The 23,665-nt window shown below is 31.4% G+C and overlaps 1 protein-coding gene across 5 annotated transcripts in view; it reads left to right on the top strand.

Annotated features, from left to right (window-relative positions):
• LOC146992904 (uncharacterized) overlaps nucleotides 1–20,823 on the top strand; it is a 151,975-nt gene extending 131,152 nt beyond the window's left edge. For all 5 annotated transcript variants that reach the window (XM_085809305.1, XM_085809308.1, XM_085809307.1 and 2 more), the window contains 4 exons: nucleotides 14,541–14,595; nucleotides 14,685–14,781; nucleotides 14,897–15,079; nucleotides 20,708–20,823. In XM_085809305.1, coding sequence (XP_085665431.1) covers nucleotides 14,541–14,595; nucleotides 14,685–14,781; nucleotides 14,897–15,079; nucleotides 20,708–20,763 — 391 coding nt within the window. In that variant the 3' untranslated portion in view covers nucleotides 20,764–20,823. The remainder of the gene's footprint in view (nucleotides 1–14,540; nucleotides 14,596–14,684; nucleotides 14,782–14,896; nucleotides 15,080–20,707) is intronic.
• The last annotated feature ends 2,842 nt before the right edge of the window (nucleotides 20,824–23,665 follow it).

Raw genomic sequence — 23,665 nt, 5'->3', positions numbered from 1 at the left:
TCTAGATCCAAATCATAAGTCACAACTAACACTCAATCATAAGAAAGACATTAGTCTATTAAGCCAAAAGAATCCTGTTAAACAAAGTAAACAGCTAAAAGTCTTAAGAATTAAATTTGCTCTCTAAGAACACCACTAAACTGGATGCTTACTTTAGATGCCGTATCCCATACACTCTGATTTTCAAACTCAAACACAAACGTAAAAGCAAAAATATACATTTTAGAACAATTAGAAAGTAATTCAAAATCATAAGAAGATAAAACATAATCTTTAATTTTAAAGTTAACTTTAATTTTAAAATTTAAAACAAGTAGTTGATTAGAAATTTAAGATCAAACTAGGAAGTTAAAATTAACTAACTTGCCTGCAAAATTTTAAAACCAAATAGCTGGAAATGCAAGTATTAAGTGATGGAAGTAAAAAGGTTGTCATAAGTGTAGTTTTCTATTTAAAAAAGTTTAGCCTAAATTGGCGAGAAAACTGAAGTTTCTTGGAGATAATACATACAGAGTAGTCTGTTACTATAATAGCACTAAAAGTTGCTATTAGAGTATAAATTCTAGATAAAAGTAATTAAAATTAAATTACAACCCTTTTACTTCTATCACAATGTAGTATACTTTTGTTTTTAAGTTTTTGTGTTTGAGTTTGAATATGAGAGTGTAGGGGATATGTCTTCTAAAGTAAGCATTCCATTTAGTTGTGTTCATAGTGAGCAAGTTTAAAGACTTTTTGCTGTTTATTTTGTTTAACAGGATTCTTTTGGCTTAATAGACTAATGTCTTTCTCATGATTGAGTATCAACTGTGACTTATGATTTGGATCTAGGAAAAAAACTGATGCTTACTTGGAAGTAAGATAAAACATTCTCTCTTAATTTAATTACTGTTAATTGATAGTAGATTGATTTATCCCCTTGATAAATCGATTAATCTGCAATCAATGACAATAGCTACTTTTTCAATGCTTAAAATCTCTACTTTTGATTTTGCAATTTTGAGATTAACGAACATTCAACCAAGACATTAAATTAAATTCTGAAATTCCAATTTACAGCCATTTTAAATTATTCAGTAAAAAACCATTACGAGGAAGTGGAGCAGGTAATAAACAGCAAAATAAATTATTTTCTACTGTAGATACTGCCAAGTTAAACGATAATATGAATAATTTCTTTCTAACTGAAATTTCACAAGAAATATCATCATTTGGTTGCAAACTTGTAAGCACACATTCTTAATGAAACTTATTAATTTCATTAAATTGCAATTTAAGGGACACAATATATTCAAAGACCTCATTTTAGATTTTTGCAAATTTAAATTCTCTACCACTAACAAGTACAATAATTATTACTGCAAAATCAACTTTCTTCATATGACTATGACAATATTCAGTTCAGCAATATTTTCAGAAAGAGTCAACAACGATTTCCTGCTGCTAAAGCACAAGTCACACCAGCTTTCAAGTATCAAAAACCTCTTAGCAAATTACTAATTAACCACCATAATCTAGTTCCTACTACCCATTGATACTGCAAAAAACCTCAATATAAATACTACATAGACAAGTTTCATAAACATATGACAATAGTTCAAAAGCAGCATTTATGAAATTTCATGAAAAAAGGCACAAAATTTAGACCAGTACTGAAACTTGGCAAAAATCACAGTTTTAGAAGTTTTGAAAAAAATCTCGATGAGTTCATAGTTAAAACTAGATTCCAAATTCTGCCTTTATAGCTTGGATAGCTCAAGTGCTAGAAGAAATGAAACAAGGAATTCAAAGGATTGAATTTAACAGCAATTTACCATGGAATTTTCTCAATTCTCTAATGCAAGACTTGAAACAAAAATTCGTAAACACCAAAATTGACAAAGCCACTAATAATTTTAGCATTATTTGAAAAATTTTTTATATCTCACTAATTGAAACTTAATAATGCCATTACTTACAAATATACCAAAACACGAGAATATATCATTGCAAAAAAGCTTAAAGCAATTCATAAGAAACTACAAATTACACAACCATCTAGCTACAGTCAAAAGTCGTTAATCCAGACTCGTTGGGACTTCGGCGATTCCGGATTATCGATTTTTCCGGATTATAGATCATTAGTTTAGATCTGGTAAGATGGCATGCAGAAATTTTAAAATAAAAAATATGAAACCGTAATTTATGAAATAAAGAACAATTATGATTTAACGGGTATCAAAATTTACAAAAAAAAAGCGTAATATTTATTTGTTTACTTTATTAAACATTTCTTTCAATGTAAGTTGTTTAAGTTGCTTCGTTTTTTTATGTGATAATACATTCTCTTTAATTCTATAAACAGACATAATTTCTTGTTCAGTTACAAAGTTCCACTGTTCAAGCCCTATAATTGCTGTGTCGAGAATACTGACTAATTTGTCAATCGAAATTTTTTCGTTTTCAAAAACCTCTGTTACTTTCTTCGCTATCGGAAGCGAATTATAATGACGAAGAATTTGATTTAAATCCTATCAAACACGGAGTACATCCAGATGAAATAGAAGGCCAAATATATATTATAAGCCAAATAAAATAAAAACATCTGCCCTGAAGATAAGGATAGTGCTGACAGATCAACTTCCAATTCATTGTGCGTCGCTGTGTTAAAGATAAACAAAGGATACGCCTTTATCCATTTTTTGCAGCAATTCCATCCAATAATGGACATCGAAACATACTTTTTCTTTGTAGATCCTTTACATATTAGTAAATATATATCAGAAATTCTATTTGACATAATTGAAAGTTCAAGCTTACTTTTATAAAATTGCTCTAACAGTCTGCAAAAAATAATAAGCCGAATCCAATTCGAAGATTAAGGAACAACGCAATCTGCAACATTAACTGAATTAGATAATTTTATCTTAGCTTATACCGTCTGTTATACATTAAACGCGCATTCGTAAACGTATCGTGCACACACGCATATTTGCAGCCGTTAAGGTCTTACGCGCATGGACGCATGCTCAGAAAGTTTGTAGCTTTGAGCTCCGGATTATAGATCATTCCGGATTATGGGTGTCCGAATTAACGACTTTTGACTGTACAATAGATTTGCTCTTCCTAAATTCCATATATCACCGCTCAAATTTAGATTTATTGCAAATGGTACAAATAATTATGAAAAGAATATAGATTACATATTTGCAATTAAATTTTAAAAAAATCTGTATTTTAATTCATTAACTAGTTAACAAGCTGCACAACCATAGTTGGATTATTTATAATAACGATCCAATTCTCAATAAGTTTAAAAGATTAGAAATCAAGAACATTAACTGCTATGTATTCGAAAACCTTTATACTTTTCTTCCATTGGACGAAATTTTTACTAGTTTAATGCAACTACCACAACTTTTTCCTGACATGCTAATTATCCTCTGAATTGACAGATGGAAAACATACCTGTATTGTGCATTATTTAATAACTACATTAATTTCAATAATAAGATCTTTGAGTGGGTAAAAGGAATTCCAATGGGAGGAAACAGTTCTACGTAAATATGTAATATATTTCTTTTTGCTAATGAATATAAATTTCAGCTAGGTTTGAATAATAATGAATTAAGGTTATCTGCAAATATTTTTAGATACATTGTTGATATTATAACTTTCAACAATGATTCTGTTATTGAACAATTCAAAATTTACCCAGATAGTTTAACACTTAATAGGACTAATATAAGTCAAGATAATATTGAATACATTGACCTTCTAATAATTAAACACAACATAATTAAATTATATGATAAAAGGAGGAATTTCCAATTTGAAGCTATCAAACTAATTAATTGAAACTCTAATATTTCTAAAAGAGTAATTAGAATGAAAAATATATGTACTGAAATGGAAGATTTAAAAGAAGAAGTAATAAAGTTTATGTTCAAGTAAATAACCAGGTCCCAACGCAATTTATTAATTTCTATATTAAAAAGGCAGGCATTAACTTTTTTATTTAATTTTTTGACTCTTTTTGGTATGATAACATTACCTTAAACCTTACCTGGAGGGTAATGGGATTTATTGAAGAGTTAATGGATTAATTCTAGTAAATATGTATATTTCTCTTAATCAATACTGCATTCTTTCCTTTTATTAATGAAGGGCCAGTTCTTTTCAGAAGTCTTAGTTATAGCCCGAACTGAGTGAAGATTATTATCATTTTCTAATTTTCCTTAGCTTTGGCCAGTATTGAGTTAAAGTTTTGATTTAACTATAAGTTCAGCTTCAGTTTTAATAAATTTAGTTAAATTCAAAAAATTTCTTCCAATTAAATGATTACCCAAAAAATCAATTTTTCAGTTCATTTTTTTAAACTTAAAATAAATTTTTTGGACTTTAAATTAAATTATATTAAATTTTAAAAAAATTTCAAACTTTATTTCAAAAAACTTTTTTGAACTTTCTTTTAAAATTTGGAAACATTTACAGGAACATCAACATGATTTTTCACTCATTACTTAGATTTTTACTATCCTATAGCAGTTAGCAACATTTTTTTTCACACAGAACAAGCATTTTACGTCACTTTAGGGTTTGCAGCTATGTTTTTACAATGGTTCACACAGGTAGCAGCTTAACACTCAACTTTATATAGTATCAGCACCCTCTATTTACACAATTAGCAGAAACAAACTGCTCGACCTCGCTTTGTTTAGCAAATGCTACTTCACTCTCCCACATACAAAAATATGTAGTTACGAGCTAAGTTAAATTAAAACTTAGCTCTAATACAAAAAAGGCAAGTAAACAGTAAGTTAAATTAGAACTTACTAGCCCCCCCTTTTTTTTAAAGATTGTATTTATTTAGTTTATTTTGGTTTACATGCATAACTTGTGTGAGGGAACTTCCAGTATAGGCAAGGTTTTCTAAATTACTTTAGATTTATACTCTTAATAACATTAGCAATGTACTTTTAATTAATAATTTTGTTTCCTAGCCTATTTGCTTACTAAATTTCTCAAAATTCTTTTATAGTTAAATTTCTTATTTAAGCACTTCCCTCCTTTTGGGTTTACTTTTGGTTTTGAATAATTGTTTACCCATGCCTATATGGATGACAAAACACAAATTCAGTAATTGAAGAGATAGGTTTGGAGGCAACTTCCGCTTGAAAAGATCTATCTCCTACCTGCTCAACAATTATTCACTTTATGCAAATTAATTGAGTCTTAAAAAAATTTTAGGGTTAATGATTTGGATTATTAAATATTTTTTCATGTTTTTAGATACTTGCACTTAATTTACGTATGCTTTCTGAATTTGAATGATATTGCAAATTATTTCAACATAATAATTAAACTTTTATTTGTATACAGTTGAATTATCATAATTAAATTTAAATTAGCTTTATATGAATGATAGAATATTTGTGAAATATATATATAACAAATAATCAAATGTAAGTAAGGGCTATAAGAAATCCTGAACCTAGGCTACAGTGATTTAATTAAACATAATTAGAATTAAAGGGGAATACTCCTATTAAAATTCTTATATTTCAGATTAAATTAAAACAGCTAATAAAGTAATTTTGACTTCAAATTGTAATTCTTTTACATTATTAGCTGTCTTAATTTGAAATATAAAATTTTACTAGGAGTATTCCCCTTTAAGTATAGTTGTATATACCTGTATTGTGCATTATTTAATAACTACATTAGTTTCAATAATAAGATCTTTGAGCGGGTAAAAGGAATTCCAATGGGAGGAAACAGTTCTACGCAAATATGTAATATATTTCTTTTTGCTAATGAATATAAATTCAGGCTAGGTTTGAATAATAATGAATTAAGGTTATTTGCAAATATTTTTAGATACATTGTTGATATTATAACTTTCAACAATGATTCTGTTATTGAACAATTCAAAATTTACCCAGATAGTTTAACACTTAATAGGACTAATATAAGTCTAGATAATATTAAATACATTGACCTTCTAATAATTAAACACAGCAGAATTAAATTATATGATAAAAGGAGGAATTTCCAATTTGAAGCTATCAAACTAATTAATTGGAACTCTAATATTTCTAAAAGAATAATTAGAATGAAAAATATATGTACTGAAATGGAAGATTTAAAAGAAGTAATAAAGTTTATGTTCAAGTAAATAACCAGGTACCAACGCAATTTATTAATTTCTATATTAAAAAGGCAGGCATTAACTTTTTTATTTAATTTTTTGACTCTTTTTGGTATGATAACATTACCTTAAACCTTACCTGGAAGGTAATGGGATTTATTGAAGAGTTAATGGAATAATTCTAGTAAATATGTATATTTCTCTTTATCAATACTGCAGTCTTTCCTTTTATTAATGAAGGGCCAGTTCTTTTCAGAAGTCTTAGTTATAGCCCGAACTGAGTGAAGATTATTATCATTTTCTAATTTTCCTTAGCTTTGGCCAGTATTGAGTTAAAGTTTTGATTTAACTATGAGTTCAGCTTCAGTTTTAATAATATATATATATATGTAATAATATTTTTAAATCAGTTGATTAAATTAAATTTTAATCATATTCCTTAATAATGTGTTGGCAATTCTCTACCTAAATTGCATCCCTGTTCCTAAATTTTGATGAAATCCTTTCTTTATTATAAATTATATTAACCTGTTGGCTCCCGCCAAATCGCCAAACTCATAAATCTGTCATATTGTATGAAGTCCTTAAGAACACTCCTGATGAGAAGATAGCATCACCTCGTGATTTCAATTAATATCGCTGATTGGATGAGCACCATGATGGACACATATCTGTAAATAGGGCTTCTCCTCGAGGTACAGGCAGAACGCATGTGAGATGGATGCTAAAATAAACGTATCACTTTATATTCAAAAATTTGTCTCATTCCTGTTGCCATGGCTGCACAACACAAATAATGTATGAGAAAATACATTTCATATATATATATATCAATTATAGAAGATCAAGAAAAGAAATTTAGAACTAAATCTACAAAGACATGAAAGAAATCTAAAACAAATAAATATGAAATTCCCCTGAAATGTGTAAAAATCAATCAATAGTCATCCAACCACAACATGTCGTAGATTGCCATAGTCATACAGATGGAAACAAAGATTACCGTATTATCCGTAGCATGGGGTTCATTTCCTTCACACATGTTTCTGTTGATCGGCACAGAGATGACACTTTTTTATTTTGTTGTTTAACAGTAAACTTTAATAAGAAAACAATTCTTATACAATTATGGATAGGCATTATCCCCGCCGCATGAGAAAACAATCTCTGCATAACTAAAAAATGGCGACAGCCCTCCAGCCAAAAAAATCAGACTGTCCCTCTAACATCCGTGGTCAAAAGTCCCCTTTGCCCTCACTGTGCTTTCTGTTCTTTTCTCTGCTTTGTTCTTTTTTTTTTTTTTTTTTTTTTTTTATTATTACTTCTATCCAGCCAAACCACCCGGCACTCGCCAGTGATCATCCCGTCAGACTAATTATTTTTTCTGGCCAGGCTTTTCCTTCTCCTGGGGCTATCGGCATTACACACCTCCACTGAAATAACGATTTGCCTCTTAAGGCTAATTTTCACAACAGGTTCAACAGAACCATTCAGCGTTCATTATAAGCAATTCCGAATTTGTCAGAATCAGAGTTCATAGGTTTATTAGTTGACACACTTGATTCTTGATTTCACACGAAATGTCAAAGTTCCTGTGTGTGTGTAAACAAAAAATACTGGCAGAGGAATGCAGTTAGTATCTGATTCAGTTATATCAAGAGGAGTCAGACCAGATGCAGTTGCACACCTCTCTCTTTGGAAATTCATTGCATTTCTGTTATTTCAAAATTAGCCAATGAACCATTGTAAATTATTTGATTTTAATGGTTCACCTAAAAATTCTGAGCTTTTCCCCCAATGCAGTTTTCTTCCAATGTAAAGAAGTAGTACTAAAACAAATCTATGTATGAGTTAAAATGTCCAATAAAGGAAAAGAATAATAATTATGATATATTTAAATAAGCTCAAATAAACATAAATAAAATCAAATTATAAAATATACTTAAAAAACCAACAGAGAAATGGAATCACCAAAACCTACCTCTCAGCAAGGTTGAAACAAAAGATCTAGATTCAAAAACAGATTCCTGTGATTGTCAGATTGGCCTCATTGGTGAAATAAATTGATGATGGCAAGGAGGTATCACCCAAAAAATGAACTTAAGGCAATAAATTTTTATTTATTTTTTTTAATAATTTTGCAGAGCAAAAACTAAGAAAATGAAAAAAAAAAAAAAGGTTTGAAAAGAATTAAGTCTATGTCATGGCTTATCATGACCCTCTGTTAATATAGTAATTTTTTTTTACCATAATATAAATATATACATATAGTATATACTATGAAACCTTCTAAAACTTCCTTCATTATCCTTCTCTATTAGAGCTCTCAGATAAAAAATTCATAACATTAAAATAATTTTATAGGTTGTAGGCTGCTGCAGTTTTTTTTACAAGATGCGTAATGACGTAAATTTAAATTGGAATCTCAGTTTCATGCAAAATTTAATAAGACGAATTATTTCTTGTTCTTGTTGAATTTCTAAGCAAACTTTTTAAATTCTATTAACTTATTAAAATTGCATTATATATAACATTTTTAGACATACTGGTGTTAGAGTTTATGAGTTTAATTGTAGAAAAGTTAAACCCTCTTCTTTTCAGCATTTGAAAAGTTATAAATTATATGTGTGAAAATTCTTTTGGCACCCAAACTTTAACAAAATTTTAAGTTAAACAAAGTTATACACTAGTACATAATGAAAGAATATCATTGAATGGCATTTATGGAGAAAAAATTAATCTTAAATTATTCTAATTTATTTATTAACTGATGACAAACGGTTGTGAAAATTACATATATATATATAGAGAGAGAGAGAGAGATTTTATGCAAAATTAACTTCTTAATACAGTACAAAGCCCGTAATTAGGACGTCCATTATCCGGACCTCAAAGTCACAAACTTTTTTTTTTTTTGGTATGCTTTATGCATTCACGTTTAATGTATAACGGACGGTATAAGCTAGGCTAAATTTATCTTTACTGATTCTAAGGCATTGTTAATGTTGCAGATTGTGTTGTTCCTTAACCTTCTAATTGGATCTGGCTTATTATTTTTTGCAGACTGTTCGAGCAATTTTCTAAAAATTAAGCTTGAACTTTCGATTGTGTCAAAAAAAAATTCCAATTCTGGAGCTGCCAAAGGATCTACAAAGCAAAAGCATGTTTCGATGTCCATTGAACAAAAAGGGAAATTGCTGCAAAAAATGCATAAAGGCATATCCGCCTCAAACTTATGCGAGGAGTAAGACATTGGAAAGTCAACTGTAAATGACATAAGCAAAAAGAAAAAGGAACTTTTTGAATTTTTTGTGGATTTCGACACCCCACTTGCAATGAATAACAGAAAAGGGTTCGTTATGCTAAAAGTGACGATAATGACAAAGTGATGATTGAATGGGTCAGACAGCATCGCAGTGAGGGCGTGCCATTGACAGATCCAATGCTAATTGGCTCAAGCCAAAATATTTCATGAAGAAATGAACTCAAACACTGAGTGCACATATTCCACAGGTTGGTTAACCAAATTAAAAAACCACCATGGTATAAGACAAAAATTTCAGGTGAAAAAGCTTCAGCTGATACTGAAGCTGCTGGATAATTTGCAGATGAATTCATTGAACTCATTACTAGAGAACAATTATCTCCAGAACAAATTTACAATGCTGATGAAACTGTTTTTTATTATTTTTTTTTTCTGGCAATATGTACGGTGAAATACCTTGGTAACCTCTACAGAAAAGGCTCCATTTGGTGTCAAAGATTCCAAAGCGAAACTACCAATTTAGCGTGCACAACTGCGCAGGCATGCACAAATGCAAACTTTTTGTAATCGGAATACATGCACGACCTCGAGCATTTTTAAAGGAGTAACGATTTTTCCTATTATATATCGCACAAATAAAAGAGCATGTATGACACAAGCGTTGATGAATGATTGGTTTGAAAATCATTTTATACCTGAGGCTCAGCGACATTTGAATTCGGTTGGTTTACCCGATGACTCAGAAATAGTCCTGATTGTTGACAACTGTTCGACCCATACTTCACTTAAAGTTTAAGTGAAAGATAATGTATCCGTATTATTCTTCTCTCCAAATTGTACGTCCATCATTCAGCCTATGGATAAGGGAATAAAGCACGTGCTGAAATGCAAATATAAAATAGCATTTTTAAAATCTATGTTAAATTTCTGGAAAAATTGCAAGACTATTCAAGATGTTTTAAATTTTTTAGCATAAAATCTGCTGTGTGGAGCATCACAAGATTTTGGGATGATGTATCTCCAGATACGTTAAAAACTGCTTGGCATAATTTATGACCAGCTACTATATTTCATGGGGAGGACGATGAAGAAGATAGCCGCAAATTTGAAGGTTCTCGGGCATCGCAAACTAAAGGTGAAATTTTCAAGATTTTGTAAAGAAATGTGGAGAAGCGGTAATAAATGAAGATGATATAACAGAAGTTTTTCATTGCGACGACAATGCCCCAATCATCAATCAATTAATGGACGCGAAATCTGTATTATGGTTCTAGATCCAGAAAATACCACTTCCGATAGTGAAGAAAGTGACAGGGAGGTTATTGAAAATGAAAAAATTAGATTTACAAGTTAGTCGGTATTCTCGACACAGCAATTACAGGATGTGAATAGTGGAACTTTGTAACTGAACAAGAAATTATGTCTGTTTATAGAATTAAAGAGAAAGTATTAGCAAAAAAAGCGAAGCAACTTAAACAACTTACATTGAAAGAAATGTTTAATAAAGTAAACAAATAAATATTAAGCTTTTCTTTGTGTAAATTTTGATACCCTTTAGATCATAATTGCTCTTTATTTCCTACATTGCGGTTTCATATTTTTAATTGTATAATTTCTGAATGCGATCTTACCAGATTTAAATTGACGATCTATAATCCGGGAAAACCCCTAATCTGGAATGGCCGAAGTCCCGACGAGTCTGGATTACGGACTTTGTACTGCATATTCTATTTACATGCTTTTGGTGCTATGTTTAAAATGATGGTTAATTTAACCCCGGATGTGTTCCACATATCACAATAGAAAAGACTGTTTCTGATATTTAACATGTTGTCAAGGATACTTAAGTTTAGTGTACTTTCATTCAAGCAAGTTTCATATTAAATAGTGATGGTGAGTATTTGTCACAGTATTTTTGTTTGTTTCATTTGTTGTTTACTTCACAAAAATGAAGACTGTTAAAGATGGAATTAAGCACACAGAAGGAAAGCACAGAACCTTTTAACAGCAAAAAAAAAAATTCTTTCTTATGGAGAATGGAGACAAATTCCTATGGAACTTAGACCTATTAATGACAGAAGAAGGATGGGAAAAAATGTTGACCATGATACTCATTCATTTTTAGATCAAGAATGGATCCTCTAATGCTATGATGAGGATATTCACACACTACAGCCAAATATTATGATCCTAGAACTTCCAGAAATTCAAAAAACTAGTGATGGTGAAGCAACAAGCAGATCTGGACTAGCTGAAGACTGGAAGGCATAATCTGAATATCCTAGTTAGTTACTAAAAATTCACGCAGTGCGAATATTTCACCTTCATCTGTTTCAAAGACTAATGCTTCTTTGACCCATCTCAGACAAATATTCTGTTACATGTTCTTTGGGTAAGTGCTGAAGTTAAATACCTACCTATTAAATACAATTGGCAAAATCATATGCAATACTTTAATTTTAGATGATGTTTTCTAAAAAAAAAACACTTTCATTAATGGCCAGAATATAATCCCAATTTCTTTTAAGATTATATATGCTAAGATCCAAATAATCAGCATATAATTGATTTTAGTCAGTGAGGTAGATGCTGCTAATTTCAATGCTATTACAGTACAAAGTCCATAATCCGGACTCGTCGGGACTTCAGCGATTCTGGATTATAGATCGTCAATTTAAATCTAGTAAGATGGCATGCAGAAATTATGCAATTAAAATATGAAACCGTAATTTATGAAATAAAGAGCAATAATGATCTAAAGGGTATCAAAATTTTCAAAAAAAAAAAACTTAATATTTTTTTGTTTATTTATTAAACATTTCTTTTAATGTAAGTTGTTTAAGATGCTTCCACAAAAAATTCAAAAGTTCCTTTTCTTGTGTCATCCAATGCCATACTCCTAGCATAATTTTGGGACGGTTATGCCTTTATCCATTTTTTGCAGCAATACCACTCTTCGTTTGATGGACATCGAAACATGCTTTCGCTTTGTAGATCCTTTGGCAGCTCCAGAATTGGAAACTCTTTTTGACATAATTGAAAGTTCAAACTTAATTTTTATAAAATTGCTCTCACAGTCTGCAAAAATTAATAAGTCGGATCCAATTAGAAGATTAAGGAACAGCGCAATCTGCAACATTAACTGAAATGCCTTAGAATCAGTAAAGATAATTTTAGCCTAGCTTATACCGTCCATTATACATTAAGCACGCATGCATAAAGCATACCAAAAAAAAAAGTTTGGATTGGATGAGGTTTGGATTATAGATCATTCCGGGTAATGGACGTCCGGATTGTACTGTATCATTATTGACAGTAATAATATCATCAATATATCTGAATGTGTATTCAAATTTTTTTAAATATGTCTAATAATTATTATTATTTTCCTTTATTGGACATTTAACTGATACATACATTTGTTTTTGTGCTGTTTCTTTACATTGGAAGAAACCTGCATTGGAGAGATATTCAGAATTTTCAGGTGATCCCAGGACTTAAAAGAGAAGGGCTAGCTCATAGAGCTTTTCCCTCTGAAACAAGCAGCGAGGAGTGATGATGTAGCCATGATGACACTGAGCGCGGAGATGCAATTGACAACATAGAAATTAGCGTTTTAAATCTGAAGAACCAGCGTTTAAAATGAGCTGTGTGTGAAAGATAGCTATAATTTAGAGGAGACAATGTTACTGCAGTATGCATTTTACACTGAACATTAAAAAATTTAATAGTACTTTCTCAATTTTAAAATAACAGATAAAATGTGCCACTCTTAGCATAAAGTTCCTTTTTTTTTTTAATTTGCAGGGAATTTTTTTTTTTTTTTTTTCTTTAAATGCCTGTTTATTTCTAATTATTTCTTTACCTGCATGTCAACTAAGAGAACCGTACTACTGCTTCTAAGATAACTATAATAACAGCTATTTAAAATTAATCAAGAAAAAACCTTAAATTGCCGTAGATTTCAAAATTTCTGCTAATCTAAGTTTGAGTTTCAGCCTAATTGTAAATTTTACATTAGCATATTTTTCTCCCGATTCAATATAATAACGTATATTTTTTTAATAATTTTGTAAGTTAGGCTTACATCAATATTACATTTAAATAAATGCATATTGTTGCACAAGATTGTTATCTTAATTTAGAATCCTGTCTTCGACATTTATATATCCATTCTTTTGACAAAATCAAATTGTCCTTTGGGAAAGCATGAAATACAATATCTCTTCCTTTCGTATTTCTATAAGTGTTACGGCACGTTGCTACAGCATAAGAAGCTGTATTACATAAAGTATACTTTAAATTTAGAATTTAAAAGGAAAACTGACTAAAACTATATATATACACAAATTATTAAATATTTGCATTATTAGAAAACAAATATGTATGATTAAAATTAATTTGGGATATGCGACCTCCAGAAAATCGTCTCTCAACTGAATGAAACTACAGTTTTAAATGCGCGAAATCGGAGCAGGTGCAACACAGACATGTCAGATTACTTCCAGTTAACCCCCCCCCCCCATAACGCTCGAGCCAGTGAGGAGTTGAACAAAGGAATGACCTAGCCCTTCTATTTATCCCTGGGTGAACCATTAAAATGAAATAATTTATAATGGCTCATCAGCTAACTTCAAATAACAGAAATGCGGTGACTTTTCAAGGGGAGAAGTGTGCAATTGCATCTGGTCTGCCTTCTCTTGATAATGATGAATCAGATACTGATTGAATTCCTCTGCCTGTATATTTTTGTATTTATTTATTTATTGTACCTTTTCTATACTTCTAATGGTTGGATGATTGCTAGTTGATTTTTACATATTTTGGGGGAATTTTGTATTTATTAGTTTTAGATTTCTTTCATGTTTTTGTGGTTTAGTTATAAATTTCTTTCTTTTTGTCTATAATTGATTAATTTTCAGCAGCATTTTCATGGAAATGATATTGGCATAGATTATTTTAAAATAAAACTTTATCATACTGTAATATATGCATACATATATATATATATAATAATTTAAAAAATGTTTTTGGCTTGCTGCAAATGCTATTTTGTATGCTTTTTTGGATTAATTTTGTTCAGTGTTTATCCAGTCTAAGATCCATTTATTTTTTGAAGTCTAGTCACCTTTTATTTCTCTTTAGCCGTCTCAAGGCAATAAGTGCTCCAAAGAAGTCTCTTAAAGGGTGTAGGTCTAAGGTAAGTCCTTTTTTCAATTTTCTAAGAACTTGTTAAAGAAACAGTTTTATATTTAAATGCTTTGTTTAAAGCTAATTTTAAAACAACAGGTTTCGGAAGACATAGGGTCACGTAGAGCCCGTATAAAAGAAGCTGCATACAAACATCGCTCTGCACCTCATTTGGAAAATACTTCTATGGAATTAGGTATTGGTCAATTCATTTCCCCCAAAAATCGAGGTGATGGTTTTAGTTTAAAGTGAATGTGCAAGTGTTGGAGAAATGTAAATGATCTCTCTTACAGAATTTATTTTTTCAATAGATGAGAAGTCCTCTAATACTTCAGAAAAGAAAAAACAAAGTCGTCCACGTCAAGTGCCCAAACAACACAGGAAACTCGGCCGACCAAAAAAAGTAACTATAGAAGAACCAGTTGAAGAATCTGAAGAGGAATCAAATATTGAAAGTATTCTTGATATTCCACCTGACTTAGTACCTCCTGAATGTAAGTTAATCTCTCTTTTTTTTAATGCTTGAATTAAAAGATTTCAATCTGGTTACTAATTCACTATTATTTTCTAATTTATTAAAAATTTATGATTAAATGATATTAGTTGCAAAATAGGCATTTTTAGCATCAACTCTGCTTCATACTCTCCATAGCCTATCTTCAGTGCTCTCTCTAAGGGACATTCAGAATTAAGATTTGATTATTTTATTTTGCTATCATACATTCATATTTTGCACATTTGATTCAGTTCAATGTGTAAAGTTTTATTTTTATTAGTCATGCAGCAAATCTTTGCTAAGATTTTCAGAATGCAATCTCATATATATACGTTACCTTTATTGTTGTTAAAATTGAGATTAGGTTGACAAAGAGCTTGTTTAAAAATAGAAGCAAAGGAACTTTCACATATGGCCTGTCTGCTTTGTCTGCTGGAGCTGGAGTGGACAGTTAAATCACATTCATAGTCTTTTATGGCTTTCTGTAGAGTTGCTGCACTCAGAATTGATATCCAGGTGTATGGAAGTGTGAAGGATAAATCTCTGTTGCTACGTGGCTTGGTGATGATTTCAAGCACTTCTCTAATTTTGAGGCTGTTTATATGCCGAAGTTCAGCGATTATTTTTTCCTTGTCCCATACAGTTACTAAGTGTGGATGCTCTCGAAGTATTTAACCAAAGATGTGCTGTTTCCATTAATGAAGTCATGGGTATAACTTGGAGGTATCTTTTTTATGTTTGTTAGTTCGTATGGTTAGTTTTCAGAAAGCTGAGCCAATTTAACTTTCCTGTGCTTGTATCTTTGTTACAAAGCAGGATGTATATGTACATATGCCTGAAATATCTCTTGTGGCAATGCCTTATTTATGTAATGTTAACAATTCCTATATGGATACAGCTGAAGTAAAGGCAAGTTTATCACCAAATATTTTAAACACCAGTATTTAATATTTTAATACTAGTAAACATGTTAAGTATTATTCCATTACAATTAACTCCCATGTTACTTGGATAATACCAGGGAAAACATTCGCGATTAACTCAAAATCATTCTGTTACATCATCTTGAAGAATGCCTAATTGGAAGAACCTTAAAAAATACAATAAAGAGAAATGACCCATATTATAATTAACACCTATATGTGTCTGTATTTGTAAACTCTTAATGATTTATTAGCTTGTATTTTTCAAGTAGCTAAATTTGGAGATTAAGTCTATTTAGCTTTAAAAATTAAATCAGTATTCAAAGCAAAACAAAATATTGTTAGTGACAAACATTATTAAAACATGAAACAGGTGAGTTATAAGTTATTGATCACCAAGTTATAACATTATCTGCTCTCTCTTCCGTTATCCTAAACAGTTTTATTTTCCATAGACAGTTTTCTTTTATGCTAATGGTTTGTGACAGTGATTTTTCTAGCTTTCTCCAATAAACAAATTTTAGACAGAGCCTAGCCAATCCCTAACTGGGTTCGGAAGTGATCACTTTGAGAATGTTCCTTATACAGGGTGTCTAAAAAATGCAGCGACAAACTTTTAGGAAAAATAGGGCATATTATAGGATTCAGAATTGTGTAGCAACCCCTGACAGGAAACATCATCGAATGGCAGTAGGTGGTGCTCTGGACATCAGTCCTGGAGGGGAAACTGAGGATTTCCTTATTCGAGCAGTAGCCAGCACACGAAGAGCACGCTATGGTATGCAAATGATGCAGACATTCACGTAGTGTGTGGACTGGCTGAGGGCAATGGACGAGCTGCTGAATGAATTTATCAAGAGTGCTTCCCAGAAATCAACTGCAACATGGTATGTTTGTATGTATGCATCAAAATTTGTGTGAGTAGGGATCATTAACCCATTCAGGGGTGGTAAAGAAAAGAATTTAAAATTTTGTATGAATTGTAGCTTATGGACCCCAAGAACACACAACTGAGACTTTAAAATATCTAGAGTGAAATCCTGAATTTTGAGAGCTAGTATATACTATTTTGTACACTGGCTAGAAGAACAATTTTTTTCTGTGCATCTGCTAATTGTTAATTATGGTTTTTTAATCTATTTTTCTTACTTTTGGTATGTGTCTATAGAAATGGGTGCTTGAATATAGTTAGGTATGAAGTCAAAAAGATCTAAAATTTCCCTAGAAATTAAAAATTTTAGAAATAAAATATATGTTTTTAGGCTCTTTGATGAGGCCACCCAGTTGAACATACTTATGTAAAATATGTGTAGAAAGCTTTTGAAAGTGGTTTAAGTTCAATATTATTATGTTATCAAAATAGTTAGAAAATGTTTCACTGCATAAGTAAACCACATCATTCTCTAACTAAACTAGTACAATGATACAAGGAAATGTAACTCAGCTGAAGAATATAAAGCTAAAAAATGACACTTTGTGACTCAGTGAAAAAATTAAAAGCTTTAGATAATATATGAAAAAAATATGCTTCCTGCTATGATACCAAAACCCCCTTCCCGCCACAACACTTTCAAATATCGGGCACCATAAGGCCCCCATTTAAATTTTTGTAAATATAGGTTGTAATATATCATTTCATTCAGGAAGAAAAGCTGTTAAATAATTGTTTTTGATACATCTCAAAGTTCTTATTTCGATTTTCATCTTCTTTGGGGGCCCCTTTTTAACTTTGCAATAAATAAGATAATAATTTTGCTCAAGAACATCTCTTCAATAGAGGTAAAGTACAAAGACACCTTGAAGCCCCTTTTTTATTCGATTGTTAGGTCTATGGACCTTGTGGAACCAGTGGATATTTTCCTTCCAAAGGTAAATATTTTGCATCTAAAGCTATTCCCCCCCTTTCACCAACTATACAGACTTATTTCGGAAGCTGCCTGCCTGCATTCTTACCCATGGGGGGAAATTTCTTTTGTGTTGCTAGTCTCTCACCTGTAATTAACGAAAAAGCATAAAAATAATGCTTTCAAATCAGCAGATTTTTCAGTGCATGCCATTTTTCCCATGTTTCTGAGTGAGTTTCCCTTTTATTAACTCCCCCTCATGGTTTGTGGGATCTAAACCCTGCTAATATGGCGAAATTAGCCATCAATCACCTCCTTTCATTTTCACTGCATTCTAGGGTTTTTAAAAACAGAGATGGGTGTCTTTTGGGCGTAACATGCCACATTTAACCCTTACATTCGTGTAATGTTTTGAAACCAGACAACAATTTTGAAATCAGTTTGTCTCGGGGGTAAAGAGGGATGGGGTGAAATTAAAATCTTAGCTGAAGAAAGACAAATGAAAACTCAACTGGAGTAAGCAAAGTATGAAAAGAAAGTAAAATACTTTTTATTCATTCCTAGCATAGGGTCATTAAACAATCAACATAATATTTAATTATAAACAATTTTAAATTAATCATAAACAACTGTATCATATTATGTCATAAACAATTATAATGTAAATAAATTCTGTCATTCCACAGAGTAGAGATGGAGAAGCCTGGTGCTGCCATCTATTGGCAAGGTACTCTCGGTATTGGCATTGGTATATTTTATATACCGGTATTAAAATCCTATAAATTATCTTTTAATTATCAGTGTTGATTGAAATGCAGTAAATATATAAGATTCAGCATGTGTGCATCATATATTTAAAGATTTTGAATTTTTTTCCCTCCCGTCCAATAGAATTTATGAATATTCAAACATGATACCTTTGAACGAGGTTTATTAATTTCATAACTGCAAAATCTTAAACGTTCATAGGGTAGTGCTGTCATTTAGAATCAAAAGGAAGCACTAGAAACTAAAGATTACAACTTTTTTGGTGTATAAAAATTAGCAATTTTTAGGAGGGTAACAAATTGGCAAATTGCTGCTCTATTTTATATACAAAGTAGCAGGAATAGTGAGGACAGGCCATGATCAACTTGTTCAGTTGTTATGGAAGAAAATATGTTGGATGCCATGGAGACTAAGCCCAGTACCAGCATATGTGCCACTCCTTCTGCCTTAACAGCATCTTGTTGTAGTGTGCAGCATGTTCTGAACACCAAGGCCTTACATGCCTTTCATCTCCAAAGAGTTGAGTTACAGCTTCATCATGATCATTCTGCATCTGTGCATTTTGCACAGTAGTATCCACAGCAGTCCCTAAAATGTGAATTTCCCAGCTTATGTGTTCATTGATGTGGCCACATTCCATAGGGATGGAGTATTCCATCAGCACAATGCTCATTTGTGAGCTTACGGGAACCCCCCACAGTCTGTGGTACCACACAGCACAACATCTCTTTCCTGTAAATATGTAGGCAGTTTGGTCAGCATCTGCTTGGTTGAGCTGCACCTTTTACCATCCTGCATGATCACTGTGAATTATCAGATCTTTCAGGAGCAGATTCTTCCAGGCATACTTGGGAATTTTCTAGCAAATGTGAGGACCAACGTGTGGTTCCAACCTGCTCATTTTAGACTGGCTGTTTGTAGACATATGAACAGGTCATTCCTGCATCAATGGATTGGGTCCGTTGGACCAGTTCCATAGCCTCCGTGCTCATCTGATGTATTAAGCTTGATTTCTTCTTTAGGCTCAAAGATATCATGAATCACCATCTTATGAATCTGAAATAGATCTTGCGGCAAGACTTGTCTGCACTGGTGCTACAAACAAAGAAACTCCTGGTGTGTTTGACCTTGTTCAGCAATCAGTATTCCATTGGTGCCAGGCATGCTTGGTGTCTGATGGTGTAAACTTTGAGCATCTGTTGTAACACCAGAGCTATATTCATCTCGTATGCCATTTGTACTCATGATTTCCTATAAATGTTTTAGTTTAGTTACTCTTTTGATCTTTTCTGATCTTCTACCTTTACTACTACTTACCCCTGACATTTTCCAGTCATGGGTTGCTATGCAATTCTCAATCTACGTCACAGATGCCGCCTACTTCCCCTAAAAGTTTGTCACTACATTTTTGAGAAACTATATATCGTATATGTAAGGTGAAGTCATTGGTAGGTATGACTAAGCTTTATTGCATAATATTTTTTTACAGTAGAACCTCGATTATTTTAAGTGGAACCATAACTATTTCAGATAATTGTAAACTCAGATTATAGAGACTAAATTTTAAATCATGCCAGTTTTGACGGGGTTTTCTACATTGGTTTGTATGAAATAAGTGCTCAAGTTTATTAACATTTTAATTGGTAAATAATTTTAATGAATAACATGGCATGAATAATTTCTATATAACCCAAAACTGGAAAACCTGTGGCTGACTGTTTTTTACCCTTATCAGTTCTCAAACTTCATCTTGAGCAATGTTTAATTCATTTTATTCCTGAAACATGCTTACAAATTAATTTTTAGTGTCCAATTTTTAACACTGTTTTCATAACTAATCAATATAAACTAAATCTTGTAACATAGCAGAATTTTCAAACATTACTGATTTTCTTTGCAACCTCTCTAATTATCACATTTTCCTGGTGATTTTTTTAATTGGTTGCCAGCTCAGTTCCTAGAGAATTCAGGTAATGTAGGCTCTGTAGTATTTATTAAAATCTGCATTTTTGTTTTATATATTTTATTGAATACTAATATTCTGTATTGCAAATAGTGTACAATTAAAATAGTTATATATTTTTTATTCAGGTATAACAGAAAAGAAGAAGCGAGAAAAACCAAAAAGGAAACTGTACTGCAACTGATTACTGTACTTTACGAAGCTGTACTTGTTCTGAATAAAAGTTGAGTAAATATTTTACAAAGTTGTACTTCCTGTGCATAAAATTTGAGCAAATATATTTCATTTATATACAAAGTGGCCAAAATAAAAGTGAGCCGGAAAAATGATTTCTATATTTCGTGAGACGGGGTTGTCAGTCAAGCAAGAGAATGAAATTCCCTGACTTTTCTAGGTGTGTTTTAAGAAAATCCCAGTCTATCCACATAGTGTGTGTTGGCTGTGCTTTGAGGTAGGTTAATTATGGTACCACTTAAAAGCACAAAAATTTGCCAATTATATATGACTTTTCCCCAAAACATTACTACAGTCAAAAGTCGTTAATCCGGACGCCCATAATCCGAAATGAACTATAATCCAGACCTCAAAGCTACAAACTTTCTGTGCATGCGTCAACGCATAAACGTGCACGCATGCGCTTTTAATGTATAAACAGACAGTATAAGATAAGCTAAAGTTATCTAATTATCTATTTCAGTTAATTTTGCAGATTGCGTTGTTCCTTAATCTTCGAATTAGGTCCAGCTTATTATTTTTTGCTGACTGTTAGAGCAATTTTATGAAAGTAAGCTTGAACTTTCGATTATGTCAAATAGAATTTCCGATGCTGGAGCTACCAAAGAATCTACAAAGCAAAAGCATGTTTCGATGTCCATTAAACAAAAAGTGGAATTGCTGCAAAAAATTGATAAAGGCATATCCTATGTTTCTCTAACCATTCCGAAATCTGTTTATCAATTTCACGCTGCTCTGCGGGGAAGGGGAACGTCGCGGCACGCAATGAAATGGAAGCTGATCTGTCAGCACTATCCTTATCTTCAGGACAGATGTTTTTATTTTATTCAGCTTATAATTCATTACTAAATGTAGTATTTCATCTCGATGTACTCTGATATGATTTAAATCAAATTCATTACAGATATCGCGAATACACATCAAATAGTTTTCTGGTTGCAATTTTCTAATTTTGACTATGCGTAATGTATGCTTTATGCATGCGCGATTTGAAAGAAATGTTTAATAAAGTAAACAAATAAATATAAAGCTTTTTTTTTTTTTTTTAAATTTTTGATACCCTTTTAGATCATAATTGTTCTTTATTTCATAAATTACGGTTTCATATTTTTAATTTTATAATTTCTGCATGCCATCTTACCAGATTTAAACTGATCTATAATTCGGACCCGACGAGTCCGGGACTGTATTATAACTATAATAGGAGTTGTTTTCCCCACTGAAGATAGAGATTAGAATCTGCCCAATCTGGATTTTAAAATTTCTTCCCCCCTCTTTTTGTTGGCAGACATTTTGCAGCTAAATGAAAGAAAGAAATATATTTAATGCTATTTTGATATTTTAAAATAAATTCAAGTATTTTACATTTATTTAGTTGCATACATAAGCAAAAAATATGTGCATTAAATTTTGTGATGTTATGTTATCATACTGCTAGAATTAGGTTCAGAGTATGCCAGAGAAACATTTCCCAGAAATACTTATTATTAACTAATAATAAATGAATTTAGGAGGAAGAAGCCACATTAAATGATACAAATAGCATTAAAATAAAGTTAATTACTGAAAGATTTAAAACTGAATAACAATAATTAACTATATTTTGGTGAATATAATTATATTAAATGTTTATATTAGTTTAGATGATTGATTACTTTTTTAAATTTTACTGCAAAATGACAGATAAAGCACTTATTAAAAAGAAAAAAGTGTTCAAAAGATTTTGTGGTAAAATCCTAGTAGCCTTGGCATGATTTTGAAAATTGTCACTAACACCAAAATGACCCGTTTACTGCTCGTCATAATGTCGCCAAATCGTGTGTGTACTGTATACCAGAATTGAACTGATTTTGTTTTATATGAGAATGGGAAGGTATTTTATGTTTTCTTTTGTTCAACATGCACTGCACATGCACATGCAAATCTCTCGATTCTCGAGATACTGGAAACCATAGTTGTTGGAAACTTGCTTTGCCTTTCTAAAAGACAATCTGATTGGAACTGGGAAAATTGGCTGTATGCCAGCTGCCTGAATGACGCTCATGCAATACAACATTTGTCAAGAAAAGTGATCGCTTCCAATGTTGATGTATAAATCGCTTTTTAGGGGGGTCGCCATATGAAATTCCCCAACTTTTCCAGATTTTGACTGAAATATTTGAAGTCCCTGATTTCTGCCAAACTTTTTAAGTCAGTTTACAAATTCCCTGACTTTTTCAGGTTTTCCAGGTAATGTGGCAACCCTGACAAGAGCAAAATGCACTAATTTCCAAAAGTTAAGCACTTAAATCAATAAAAATATAAATGTAAAGTTGAGAATGCTGGTATCTTCATCAACGGCCTACTTAGCATATCTTCATACAGTTAATCATGATTGACTGTAACAGAGATATATGCATAATGCCATTTTCATCTGGATCGATTTTCAGCCACTCAAATTCAACTCTGGTTTGAAAAACTGCTAATTTAAATTGCGTGTTTAACTTTTGAAGCCCAGCGTATCATTTGAAATTGGAACAGACATTGTTAAGTGATCAGTTGAATGCAGCAAGAAATGGTGCCAATGATAAAACAATGCATAGACAGTAGGGTGTTTCATTTTGTAAAGCAAAATGTAAAATTTTTTCAGACTTTGCTTACTCCCCAAGTCTGTGATGGAAAAGATATATGTGCCAAATTTTGAGAAGATTGAATGATATTTAGTGTTGCACACTGATCAGTTTTGTAAAAGTAGGGGCCAAATAGTATTTTTAATGTTAATTACTTTTATTGGGAAAACTAGAAATCACAAACTTAAAAATAATATTAAAATGAGATAGTAAAACTAATTAATAGCTAGTATGATAGGCAAA

This window comes from Stegodyphus dumicola, chromosome X2 (assembly GCF_044657685.1).
Source record: "Stegodyphus dumicola isolate Sdum_Otavi_A_Nest chromosome X2, ASM4465768v1".
Classification (NCBI taxonomy): Eukaryota; Metazoa; Arthropoda; class Arachnida; order Araneae; family Eresidae; genus Stegodyphus; species Stegodyphus dumicola.
Note: the sequence above shows the minus strand (reverse complement) of the source record. Positions and strands in the feature narration are given on the sequence as shown.